The 12,565-nt window shown below is 52.2% G+C and overlaps 1 protein-coding gene across 1 annotated transcript; it reads right to left on the bottom strand.

Moving 5' to 3' along the window:
- Positions 1 to 779: 779 nt before the first annotated feature.
- On the bottom strand, positions 780 to 10,799 carry Irx6 (iroquois homeobox 6). Its single transcript, XM_050144460.1, has 6 exons — positions 10,755 to 10,799; positions 9,578 to 9,826; positions 8,829 to 8,938; positions 8,357 to 8,661; positions 7,020 to 7,650; positions 780 to 924 (listed from the first exon to the last, which is right to left on the bottom strand). Exons 1-6 carry the CDS (start codon positions 10,797 to 10,799, stop codon positions 780 to 782), a joined length of 1,485 nt encoding a protein of 494 aa, XP_050000417.1.
- Between the last annotated feature and the right edge of the window lie 1,766 nt (positions 10,800 to 12,565).

Genomic DNA, 12,565 nt, shown 5'->3' with positions numbered 1-12,565 from the left:
GGACTAGACCAGGTCATATCAGGGCAAGAACATGGGTGGCTACGTGGTTGAGAGGCAGGAATAGGAAGGCAGCTTGGTGTATGTCCTCTCATCCATGCTCACACCTCTGAGCTCAGGCACTGGAGTGTGTTATGGTGAACCCGTTCTGAGTAGAAAGCGAACATCAATAGTAAGATGCCGTGACACACGTCCGTACGCTCTAAAAACATTTAACTATGCCAAAGAGAGCCCCCCTTTTAAAAACTGAGGAAAAAATAGCACAGGTTTGCACAAGGCCTAAATCTTGAAGGTGAAATACAAAGTGGCCTGGGCTGGCAAGCTCTGAAATGCACAGAGAGACCACGAGAAACAGGGGAGGCTTAGAGAACAATGAGGAGTAAAAATGTCCCCCACTCGTTGGCCAAGTAACAGTCTCCGCGGCTGCCGGTAGTATTCTGGGTAGTATTCTGACCTTGCATGGTGCAGCCAATGTCAATAGCTGTTGTCCCTAGTTGATGGGCCGCCATTTGCTGCTTAGGGAGTCTCTTCACGCACTTAAAAGGCATCGTTAGGACCAAGTGGCTATTAAAGCAGTCTTGCCGCTCCAAATGATCTTCTCAAGCAAATGCAGAGGAAACGTGTTGAGGGTTGAAGTCGTTATCGGTGACCACAGAAGGACTGACCACCGGCCGTGGGTGCCATTAATCTCGCTAAGGGGAAGTGGGAGCGATTCATAAAACCTGCCTTGGGGAGGTTTCTCCCTAAATGGACACCCGAGCGAATGACCCCATGTCTTTGCGCTAGGGAAGAGGGACACATTTGGCTGAGACATCCACTTGGCGTAATGAGCGGTAGGGACACAGCAGAAATCCCAGGCGTTGGCAGGGACAGCTGGAGTACAGGAGCTGGGAGAGCTGTCGCAGCTGCTCTCCGCCTGAATGCTGACTGAAGGCCAGACGCAACCCCGGTGCTTTACATGTTAGCTGTTTGATCCTCACAGCAGTCCCGTGAGGCAGGTTTTTATTATTATGTCCATTCTAGAGGTGAAGAAATTGAGGTCTGGAGAGGCTAGCGTGACTTGCCTGAGTCTACACAACTTGTCCTGACAGAACTGAGATTCAAACCCATGTTGTCTGGTCCTCAAAGCTGTGCTCTTGGGAAGAAAGGGATAGCTGAGTCAGGAAAGTGCTTGCCATGAAAGTTTGAGGACCTGAGTCCCATGCTTGTCTGTTGCTATGATGAAATACCTCTCATAAAGTCACAAATGCCACCTTGGGTACACTACCCACTTAGGTAAGTACTAAGTTAAAGTATTTAATTTTAAGTACTTTTCACAGGCTTCCAAATACCACTCTTAAATTAGGGGAATCAACTTTCAAGTATTCTTTTTAGATTTATTCGTGCGTTTGCTTTTGTGAGTATGTGAGGTTGTATGATTGCATGTGCACAAGGGGTGTGCATGATCATAGAGGCCAGAAGAGGGCGCTAGGTGTCTTCTGTCACTCTCCATCTAGTCCTTTGAGGCAGGGTCTCTCCCTGAACCTGCTCAGGATTTCTCTGCTACACTGGGAGCCAGAGCCAGCAAACCTCATCTTCCTGTCTCTGCCCCTCCAGAGCTCAGGTTACCGGTATGCACTGGAAATGCCAGACTTGTCACATGGGAGCTGGGATCTAAACTCCAATCCCCATGACCACACAGCAAATGTCTTGAGCTGCTGAGTCATCTCTCCAGCCCCATGGAATCAGTTTTTAATGCGTAAATTTTTTTTGGGGGGGGGCACATTCACACCACAGCAATGCTCTACAATATTACAGATTAATTCACTATGTATAGACGTTACCACTGGTGATATGGGCTGGGTATGAGTAACGTTACATGGAGTGACGTTTACGCTTGATTTTCAACTAAGCAGTTGTATGGGGTGTGCTTACAGGAGCGATGTGGTGTTTCAGTACAGCATGCAATGTCAGGATCAGACCAAGGAGTCTTGTCGCATCAATCACCTCAATCATTCATGTCTTTTTCTCGAAACTTCCCAAGTCCTCCTCACTAGCTCTCTTGAAATATATAATTAATTACTGTTAAGTGTAGCTGCCCTACTGTTCAATAGACCACAAGAAATCGTTCCTTCTGGCCAACTTCACCCCTGTGCCTTTAACCACCTCCTCTCCATCACTCTCTCTCCCCACGCCTCTCCCAGGCTAGGCAACTATGATTCTGTCCTCTATGTCTCTCTCCACTTCCCGATTTAAGAGAGAGCCTGGAAGATTTGTGGTTTGCTGTCTGCGTGATTTCAGTTTCAAAGAGTAAAATGGTGCAGATAGGATGAGCCTCTGCTACCTCCCTGGGACATGCCCAGTGAGAAGGCTTCGCTTCCTGTTCTGACCCCTGGGTAAGGGCAGCACAATAAACATACAAGAGGGATGCATGGAAAGTCACAGAAAAAAAAAATGAATCACTAGGAGTTCTAGGGACGAATCTATAAGGCATTAAGAAGCAATTGAGTCCGAAAAGAAAGAACTTTCTAGTACTCATTGTGAACTTGATACATCAGGGAACAGCTGGGATATTAGGCTGACCCTCACCTTGGTGCTGGGAAGGGATTCACGCTAGGCCAACAGCATATGTCCTGCGCTGAGCTTCGAGTCTGATCTCTTGAGTTTCAGCCACCAGGACTGAGGTCAGAACGCCATCACATCACCTGTGGCACATATGAGATGGGCACAAAGGCTAGCTCACTACGTCCTGTGTGAATCTCCAGGCTGATTTTGCCCCTTGCTGGCCAGTGTTGTCTGAGACAGCAGGATCTAGGAAAACGCAGCAGTGGGGAAGACAAAGGATGCTCCCTCTCAGGATGCAGTGTGGTCCAGGATGAGCCAGAAGCCCTTTCCCACTGCACACGCCCAAAGAGAAAGGAAGCAACCCTTTCCAGAGAGCAAAATAATAGGTTCCTAGACTCTCTGAAACCCATTATCTTAGTAATTGAATAAAAGAATTATAAAATGATTTAAAAAAAAAACCTGAAAGGAGAGCCTTGTGGTTAAAGAATCCATCTTACTAAGAACCCGACTTCTTTATGTAGCTGGACGCCTGACCCAGAGCTATGTAACCTCCATCAGTCCATTTCCTGACCTATTAGATCAGCATACTGATAAATAGAACGTTGTTTCTTCAAAGTGTTGCAACATATAAACAAGTCTAGGCATTTAAAGAACATGGTAAGACTGTTTGTGCCCAATCCTGAATGTATATGCTGAAAACTACCTCCCAATATGATGGCGTTGAAATTTAGGAACCTACTGATGCTGGACTTGAACTCCTGAACCGATTAAAGACCTCCTGAAAAAGACTCCCAGATAACTCTCTCTTATACCATGTGAGGATAGTATAATGAAATGTGTTGCCTAGAAACCTGACAATGGGTCCTGCTGGTGCCTTGGGTTTGGACCCTCCAGACTTCAGAACTGTGAGAAGTAGATGCTCACTGTTTAACCAGTCCCTCCTTATAATATTCAAATAGACTAAGATATGAGATGCTGAACCTGGCACACAATAGGGGCTCCAGATATTCTGGCGATCCCTAACAAGGTGATGTAATTTCAGGTTATATAAATATAGATATGCAAATGGGCATACTACTGAGTTTAGTGCTCATGTAGTGATATCTGGCACATGAAGGAACCATGCGGGAAGGAGGCGACTCTAGCCTCCCTAACAATTTCTACTGTCCTCTGCAGGCTAACCCCTGGTGCTACCCCCAAAAAACAAAGGGTACTTTAGCCATCTGTAAACTTTGGGGGTCCAAGACCACACTGTGGGATGGACACTGACTCTGAAGAACGTCAAACAATGGCCAGCTGTCCGTGGATACCAGCAGGCTTCAGCGCCCCACCCCCACCATTACATTTAATCAAAAGTGTATTCAAAATATGATTCTGGGAGATTATAGTGGAGATTTGCGGGAGGCTCTCAGTGTAGGCAGAGGTAGTGGGAACAGATTGTGGCTGGGGGCCTGAGGCTGGGATAATCACAAGCTCAGACGCGCCATTCTCAGGCCTTGGAGTTCACCGGCAGCTCTGGAAAGACCTTGAGTACTGGCAGGAAGAACCGGCTACTCTGCCCCCTCCCCTTTCCCAGGCGTTCGCTGCAGAGAAGTCCCTGGTTTCCACCTGGATTCAGCAGGCTCTCATCTGCGATTTGGGCTTCAGTGGCTGGTTTCCTAACGGTGATTCAATGTGGAAAGGCCCCTCCACCCTCCTCTAAATGAATAGACCCTATAAGGAATATCAGAAACCTCTGCTGCAGTCTGCGGCTGCTGGTGGTGGGGTGTCTACCTGGACCAAGGAGCGGGTATGGTGGAGAGCGCCTTGAAAGAAACCTTCAGCTAAGGCTCTTTATTACGAGCGTTAATCCTGCAAAGCCGACTGGAAATAATGTTTATCTTTTCGCAGTTTAATTTTCCGGACCCTAAGCCTCAGGTCAGCAAGGGCGACTGCAAAGTCCCTGGGGGAAGCTGGGGGGTTGGGGGTGGGACGGGACCAGCTGTTGCCCAAGAGCCAAACGAGGGGAGGGGGTCTCCCAAAGGAGATGAGAGGGGAACCAAAGCAGGGCTTTGGACTGGAGCAGAAAGCTAGGGTCAATCAAACCGCAGATCTGAGTTATCTTCTGGCTCCCTCCTGGAACTTCAGTTTCCTCATCCCTGGAGACTCCATCCCCGATGGAGATGGGCTGTCTGGGAATCCTGTGGTACTCTGGACTTTGTGCCCTGGGCGGGGTTGAGGGAGCACCTTCAACAGCGCTGGCTGCCGCAGGATGAGCAAAGGACCAGATTTGGGGGTTTCTGGCCGCTTGGGTAGTGCAAGATCATTGTGGAGCTACTTGACTCTTGAACTTTAAAGATACGCCCCACTCCATAGGGTTTTGTTGTTGCTGTTGTTGTTGTTTTGTTTTTTTCTATAGTCCCCCTAAAGCTCAAACCTCATTTCTTTCCGCATCTTCCAAAGACCTTAAAATCTGGATGCTTCTGCTGCCCCCCCCCCACTTCTGACCCCCACGCTGCTCTGGAGGGAGTCAACCAACAGGGGCCGGTCTCACTGCTGAATGGTTCAGCCCCAGAGGAGACTAACTGTGGGAGAAGTTCTCAAATGCTCTCCTTCCTAATCCCCATGACTTCCTGGAGCTCCTTCTAAGGCCCTGCCTGGAAGCTGTAAGTTTGCTCCTTGGCTGAAGTTGAGTCCCCTAGAGCTGGGAGGATCTGGACCCAGGCAACTACATCCAGTCTGGGTTCTATGGGCATCTTCGTCTCACCCAACTCCAGACAGTCTCACAAAGGGGCAAGGACATAGAGGCCCTGCCCTGACCCTCAGGTCTCAGTGCTTGACCTGTACTGGAAGGGTTTGCTGATACTTAAGAGTAAACATAAAATATTCCCTCTGCGGTCTGTACCAACCCCTCCAAACTGCCGTATTTCATTGTTGGGTTCTGGGAAAGCAGTGGGCCAAGGGGCTGTCAGGTTTCCCTTCATGGATCTTCAACACAATAAATTTATAACCTCAGTCCCATCAGAGAACAAGTATTGCTCCTCAACAATTCTGATGTCTCTCTGCTATTCAGTTATGGGTTTGTGCAGTTTCGAGGAAGGGGGGTCACTCTGTCCTGGGCATTGTGTGTTTCTAAGTTTCTCTCTCTGCTACAGAACTCAGATCTGCAGCACAAGACCCTGTACCCAGAAACCTTTGTGGCAATTCTGTGCCCCACTCCAGCACCACCAGACCTCTCCCGGCATCCCTGGCATTGACAGACTGCACACCTTGGGTTCAGCTAGGTTATTTTGAAGTAAAAGCCTGGAAAGGGGAAGGAGACACAGGTAGTCCTTAGAGACCATTTCAACAAAGAAGTTACAAAGTGAGCAGGCTGGGCAGGGGTGGGTGAGCAGGAGGAGATGCTTTTCGGGTCCTCCATCCAAAGGACAGACTTGGGAAAAGCAGACTGAGTGTCCACTGGGCTTTCCTCAAGGTGCCTGCCATCTCCTCTCCAAGTCTGACTAGGTGCACATTTGCCTGACCCGCCCCAGCCCTGCGTGCAAGGATGATTCTGTGTGTTTGTCTTGGGCAAAGTAAAAACTCCTGGTCCCTCCCAAGGCCTGGAAGCTTCTTAATATGAAGGTGAATTCAAGAAGCAGCCGTTTCCAGAATTATTCTGCAAACCGCAGCCGTTGCGCTAACCTGCTGAGAGAGGAAAGATTGATTAAAACCCGAAGGCCACTTGGCCATAATTTCTAGAAAATCGGAGGTCAGCTTGTGTTCCACCCCAAGGGAAGCCAAGGTCTAGAGGCAATTTGCTTGTCAGGGGTAATGCTTGGGCAAGCTATGTGTGAATTCACATAACAATGTAACCCAATTTTCTAAGCCAAAAGCTAATCCTGAGAGAAATTACTACAAAGACCAGAATCTGACATAAGTAATTGCTGGAGGCTGCCTAGTGCTTAGGGACTGTCCCTTTGTAGAGGTAAAGTTCCCCTTTACCAGGCCCTCACACATCAGAAGAAGGGGACATTAAATGACAGTCTTGCAATGCTAGGGGTCAAACCTTTGGGAGTATTCTCAGGGACAGCCTGGCCCTTGGCGTCCATGTTGTAAAATTCAGAGGCTGTCTGCACTATCCGAATCTTTCAGTGGGCCTACTGACCATTAGCCCACGGATGCATGGCCCACCATCTCAGCTCCAAAAGTCAGAACACCTCTCGAACATGCTTGATATCAGCCAAGGATAGGCCAAAAAAGTCCTCTAAAAGGGCAGGCTGGGCCCAGGGGTGTTTATAAGGGAGAGGCCTGCATGGTCTGGGACAACTCACAGGGTCCTGACACAGGGCTAGACTGTGTATCTCTTCAAAGGTTACATCATGGGGGGGGGGGGGGGGGTTCTTTCCTCGGCGTTTATTTTTATGATTTGGCTTTAGATTTTGGGAGTGTCTAGACTTTGAGACAGTCTCACACCAGATCTGGGGAAGGTGACAGGTTGGTATTTTTTGGATAGGCACCCCAGCGCCTCTGGGGTCCCACTACCTTCTGCTCCAGATGGATACTGGAACCGCACTTCAGGCTCCCTCCGCCTTGGGCATGGCGCACAGTTCAGCGGCAGTCCCTGCAGTGCGAACGTGGAGTCCCCAAAGGCTTTGGCTGCGAGAGAATCCTCTTCGACTGTGGAGTCTCTGGGGACCAGGAGTCGCCTGATGGAGATGGGCTGTCTGGGAATCATGTGGCACTCTGGACTTTGTGCCCTGGGCGGGGTTGAGGGAGCACCTTCGACAGTGCTGGCTGCCGCAGTGTGAGCCAAGGACCAGATTCGGGGTTTCTGGCCGCTTGGGTAGTGCACAATCATTGTGGGGCCACTTGACTCTGCTGTAATGAAATCAGCTTCTCCCGATCGCGGGGCCTCAGTGAAGGGGAAGCAGGGTACCGCCAGAGCGCACTCCCTACTTTCCAAGCGGCCCCCTTGAGTGGCGGTGCAGGGAGCAGGCAGGGACAGCGCACTCTTCTGAAAATCCGCCAGCCTGCGAGATGCTGAGACCGCTGCCTCCTCTTCGTCTGCTTCTTCCTCTTCCTCCTCTTCCTCCAAGTCTTCCAGGTCACTCAGTCGTAGTCCCTGGGCCTCCTGGCTGGCAGTAGCATCTGTAGGGAATCAAGAATGAGTGAGAAAAGCCTAGTACCCTAGGGAATCTCCAGGGAGGGTCCTACCCAGAGAAGCTTTTAGCGAGTGTCTCGGGGCACTTTAGCGTTCTGGGTCACCTCCCTCGGCTCTCAGCAAGGCCGAATGCTTGCCCCAGGGGAAGAATTCCCCGCGTTGCCTTACTCGCCCCGCCCCTCTGTTCTCCTGGACCTGGCTGAGCCAAGGAAAGGCTACTTTGCTCTGCCGGAGTCTCTCGGTTACAAAAAGGGGAGAGACACTTTGCTTTCAGCTCTAGCGTCCACGGGCGACGGGTGTCATGTTATTTAATCCAGCAAATATTCACGTGTGCAGAGCATCATTTCCACATGAGACATTTAGAACCACAGCAGTAAAAAGTCTTCTGGGGGAGGTGACCTTCTAGAGGGATAGAGGCAGGGACAAAATAAAAGACATTTTTCTTACAGCGATAAATATGAGAAGCGAGCAAAGCCCGGAAGGGACTTGAGAGTTTGAGTGAGGAGGGGAAGTCTTTCTGAGAGGACACCCTGAAGCTGAGAAAAAGCTGGAGCTACACGGTTTCTCTGGGAGGTACTGATGCAAAGGCCCTGGGGTTTGCATTAGAAAGTCTATAGTGGCACAGGTGGCTTTGGATCCGATGTTTAATGTCCTAAGGAATCTGCAAGGTGCGGGCTGGTGACTCGTCTGTACCTTTGGTGTCACCGGTCAGGCAGCCCAGAGCGTCTCCTGCACCTTCTGTTTTCCTTTCCTCTCCACCTTTGTTCTTGGGTGCCCACGTCATCTTGTTCTCTTTCTTGAGGCGCCGGCGCGCGTTGGCGAACCAGGTGGACACCTGGGTGAGGGTCATCTTGGTGATGATGGCCAGCATGATCTTCTCGCCCTTGGTGGGGTACGGGTTCTTGCGGTGCTCGTGCAGCCAGGCCTTGAGGGCACTGGTACTCTCTCTCGTAGCATTTTTCCTGCGGCCAGCGCCGCTCAGCTCCACTCCGCTATACCTGTGGACAGACTGGGCTCAAATTCCAGGCTGGGGACCAGGGGCTTGCGCAGTAGAAGGTCCAGGTGCCTGGAAATAGAGTTCTGCTCCCTCCCTTTTTCCAGCTGGGAGAGGGCAGAGGCAGGGGATGACCAATGCAGGCCAGCCACCATGCTCCTCATTTCTCACCTGTCATATTGATACTGCCCCAGAGTTGGCTCATAGGGGTAATAGGCCCCTGGCTGGGTCAGGCTGGGGGTAAAGTTTCCTGCAGGATCCTTAAACTCATACTGGGGATTCTGGGGGGAGAGGAAAAGAGAATTTGGGACTGCACAGGAGAATAATACAGGTGCCCCTGTAGGATCATTACCCCAGCGCCACCCCTCGCAATGGCTGTGCAGTGTTGGGCATAGCCATTTGACACTCTGTGCCTCAGTTTCTCCCTCATTGAGACTGAGTCAATAAAGTCATTCGTGCTGGTAGAGTGCTTGGTAGAGTCCTAGGGACAGACTAAGGAGTGATTGAGTATCAGCTACTAAGATGGCTGCAGCTTCTGGACTTCTCACCTCCTATACACCTACTAGGACCCTTCCCAACAGACTATTCCTGACCCTCGGCATGCTCGTGATTTTTGGGTAAGTTATTTGAGCATCTCTACACCTCAACTACTCACTTGTAAGCCAAGAATAATGACGATTTACCTAGCCTGCAGAATGAAAAGAAATACAAATGCTCTCTAAGCACTGTGAAGTTCTGCAAACTGTAAAGTGCTGTGGACTTGGATTTTCCCTTACTCGCTATGCTATTTTCTCAGCATTGCCTGCCCCATATAGATTTCTCTCTGGACAAGGTCACAGTAGAGTGCATCTGTGCGTACTGCGTGTACTCCTGAGCCCCAGGGTTCACTGAGTAGTCCCAGGCCCCACCCCCTTACTCACCAGGGCACCACATAGTGGGGATGGCTCTGGGCCATAGGGCAGGTACCCAGGGTAGCTCTGAGCAGCTGCATAGGGTGCTCCATAGATACCCAAGGCAGCACCCAGTTCTGGCCGAGCACTGCCCAGCAGCCGGCTGTCGTAGGGTGTACAGCAAAGAGTAGAGGCAGAGGTGGAGGCCGAGACCACATCTGACACCGATCGCGGGACAGTTTCACAGCAAGCAGCACCGGAACTCGCAGACACCAGAAACTACAAAAGCAGGAGAGGCGTCGCTAGAGGTTAGAAATCCAGACACCTCTGGCTCTAGCCAGAGGTGGGTAGCAAGGAAGCTAATCCATGCCTTCCTTTCTTCTAGTAGCCAAGTACCACCAGGTGCAGAAATTCTTTGCTGTCTGCTGGAATGGGAACTCAACTTACCCAAATCGCTCTTAGAGATGCAACCAGGCCATTGTTGAGTCTCCACAGTCCCAGACACCTTGTAAAAACAGGACCAAAATCCCTGACTCTCCCCCATGGGATTCTTAAAAGGCATAATTTGACATTAGAGTCAAAAACTATCACCATCCTGTCTCTATTGTGCTAAAAAGGAATCCATCCAAGATCAGGGTAGGAGACTTGTCCAAGATCCCACAGCAGGTCAAAGGTCAACCAGACGCTACCCCCCCCCCCAGGAAAAGATACATACTGAGCTTTCTGATGGAGAGCGTGGAGGACAGTGGTGGGCATTCTCAGATATCCTAGGAAATTCACCATTGCACAACACCCAGGTTTGGAAAACGGAGGGATGCAGAAGCGGAGAGCTTGGACCGGCCCAAGAAAGGAGTGGGATCAGAACCGAGGTCAACAAACGAGCTCTGCGGGGGGCCAGTGCCCCGACCTGGAGCGTGTTTGTTTACTCCTCAGAGTCCATTGGTCACCTCACGAATCCGTACTAGGGGAACCCTGACTCAAGATCCCTCAGATCCCACCCTGCTCTGCGCAGAGAGCGAGGTTAGAGCGCCCATGTCTTCACTCAGGAGTGAAAGCATTCGAATGTCAGAGGGTGAGTGGCACTTTTCTCAACCCTTGCTCCTGGCTTCCCTTGGGTCACCGAGAAGAGGAAGGTCAGGGAGTCAGAGCGTGCACCGGACATCTCCCCCGCCCCCGTACCCCTCCCACCCAGTAAGGCACTACTCACCTGGGACGCGCTGCCGTACGGATGTCCAAAGGGCGGGAAGGCCATAGCAGCTGGCTGTCCTGAGACCAGTCTCTCTCTTTCCTTCTGAGTCCCTCGCTCAGCTTAGCTAGCTATTTGATGGCCCCAGCTGAGCGGCTTCTGCTTTCCTTACAGGGATGCAGGTGCTCGGCGCCAGTTCTTTGGCCTGCTAAGAGGGACTGCGGGCAGAGTCAAAGGCAGCCGAGTCGCCAAGTCCTGCACTTGAGAAGGCGACCCTGCGGCCAGTGGGGTCCTGAAGGCAGAGGGGCCCATGGATCATCAGAGTTGGGAAGAAGGCGCAGGGTGCCAAAGGCGCCTGGTGGCGAGATGAGGTGCGGCGCGGCGTGGGGCTGTGTGGTTCCAGAGGTGTCCCAGTCCAAGGTGGCCAGAGGCTCAACGTGACGTCACGGTAATCCCGGGCCGCCAGAGGGGACCGCGGGCCCCGGGACCCCGGGCCACCGAGCGTGCCAAAGGCAGCCAGCCCGTGTACGCGCGCGCACTCTCAGACACTCTTCCTTGCTCCGTGAGGTTTATGCAGCAGGCGAGGAACGTCAAAGACCCTGACCTTCTGCTCGCCGCTAGATCCTACCAGCTTTTGCCTCCAGCTCACGCGCGCGCGCGCGCGCATACAGACCCTCTCCAAATTCCCCGGGAGAAGTGGGAGATGCGCCTCCCTGAGCACCGCGCGGGCCCAGGGCACAGCGTGCTTGCCTCCTCCCCTGCGGCCCCGAGGAGGCGAGGAGGCGCGAGGCAAGCGGGGCGGCGAGGGAAGAGAGAATACAAAAGAAGAGCCCGGAGGAAAGTGGGGGAGTCAGGCAAGGGGGGGAGAAGAAGGAGGGAGGGGAGAGATGAGGAGTCTGATGGCGGGGGGTGGGGGAGTGGGGTGGGCGAGGGCTGGGCGGAGGCTGAGCCGGAGCAGGTGGAGGAGAGCAGCAACTCTCGGGACCAGCTTCCAACCCATCTCCGCCTCTCTGCTGCACCAAAGTTTGTTGGCCCTGCTATTCCGGAGCTCGTAGGGTTGGACTAAGGCGAGCAGCTTTGATGGAGACCACCTTTGTCCTTGGGGATTTGGTTTGGGTCTCAGTTTCCCAAAACAGTTGGCTAATTCTAGTCCTGGCCGGGTCCTTGGCCCCTGGGGTTTCTCTGTAGGGTTCTGACCCTGAGGCCGATAAGCGCCCCCTCCAGACCAAGGTACAGCATCCGTTGGAGAGCCCCCCCTAGACACGACAAATCTGATCGCTGGCATCTTTAGGCTGCCAGCCAAGCATATGGGCCATCTCCTCCAAAGGCCAGGCTTGGCTGCCTCCCTAGCGCCGCCTGCGGTGTCCGCCCAGAGCCTGAAAGGCAAGAGGGTCCGGTTGCAACTGCTGCGCTCCTCTAAGGGTGGCGCTGGCGAGCCGCAGTGGAGAGCTCCGGAGGGAGCTGCCCTGGACACCCAGCTGGGCCCAGTGTTGGAAGAAACCCCTCTCGGGACTTCCCAAAAGAGCATGGATTCACCTGGGAGGTGGGGGTGGGTGGCTTGCCTTCTCCCAAGCAGGAGATGCCAGTTGGCCAGTGCTATAGATTTTGCACACTTGCAGGCTGACATCTTTCCAAAGACTCAAACATTGGACTAGATGTCTAAGAGACAGGAGGAACAGGCAGAGTCGCGATGACAGGTCTTAGGTGGCGCTGCGACACCAAGTGGAGTTTGCTAACCAGAAAGTCTTTTCTTTCAGTCCTCGATCACAGGGCAGAGCACTTGACAGTTTTTGGACAGTCCTAGATCTTTGTTACACCTCCTCCAGGGGTCG

The sequence above is a fragment of the Alexandromys fortis genome, unplaced genomic scaffold (genome assembly GCF_014885135.2).
Source record: "Alexandromys fortis isolate MF-2015 unplaced genomic scaffold, M_Fortis_MF-2015_v1.1 scaffold_1, whole genome shotgun sequence".
Taxonomy (NCBI): Eukaryota; Metazoa; Chordata; class Mammalia; order Rodentia; family Cricetidae; genus Alexandromys; species Alexandromys fortis.
Note: the sequence above shows the minus strand (reverse complement) of the source record. Positions and strands in the feature narration are given on the sequence as shown.

What these genes read in the sequence shown, in the direction of transcription:
- Irx6 (XM_050144460.1), bottom strand. Translation starts at nt 10,799, where the DNA reads ATGGCCTTCCCGCCCTTTGGACATCCGTACGGCAGCGCGTCCCAG. An exon ending in CGTACGGCAGCGCGTCCCAG is followed by an intron (nt 9,827 to 10,754) that starts GTGAGTAGTGCC and finishes CTGCTTTTGTAG; the next exon opens with TTTCTGGTGTCTGCGAGTTC. An exon ending in GGGACCCCAGAGGCGCTGGG is followed by an intron (nt 925 to 7,019) that starts GTGCCTATCCAA and finishes TCTGGCCTTCAG; the next exon opens with TCAGCATTCAGGCGGAGAGC.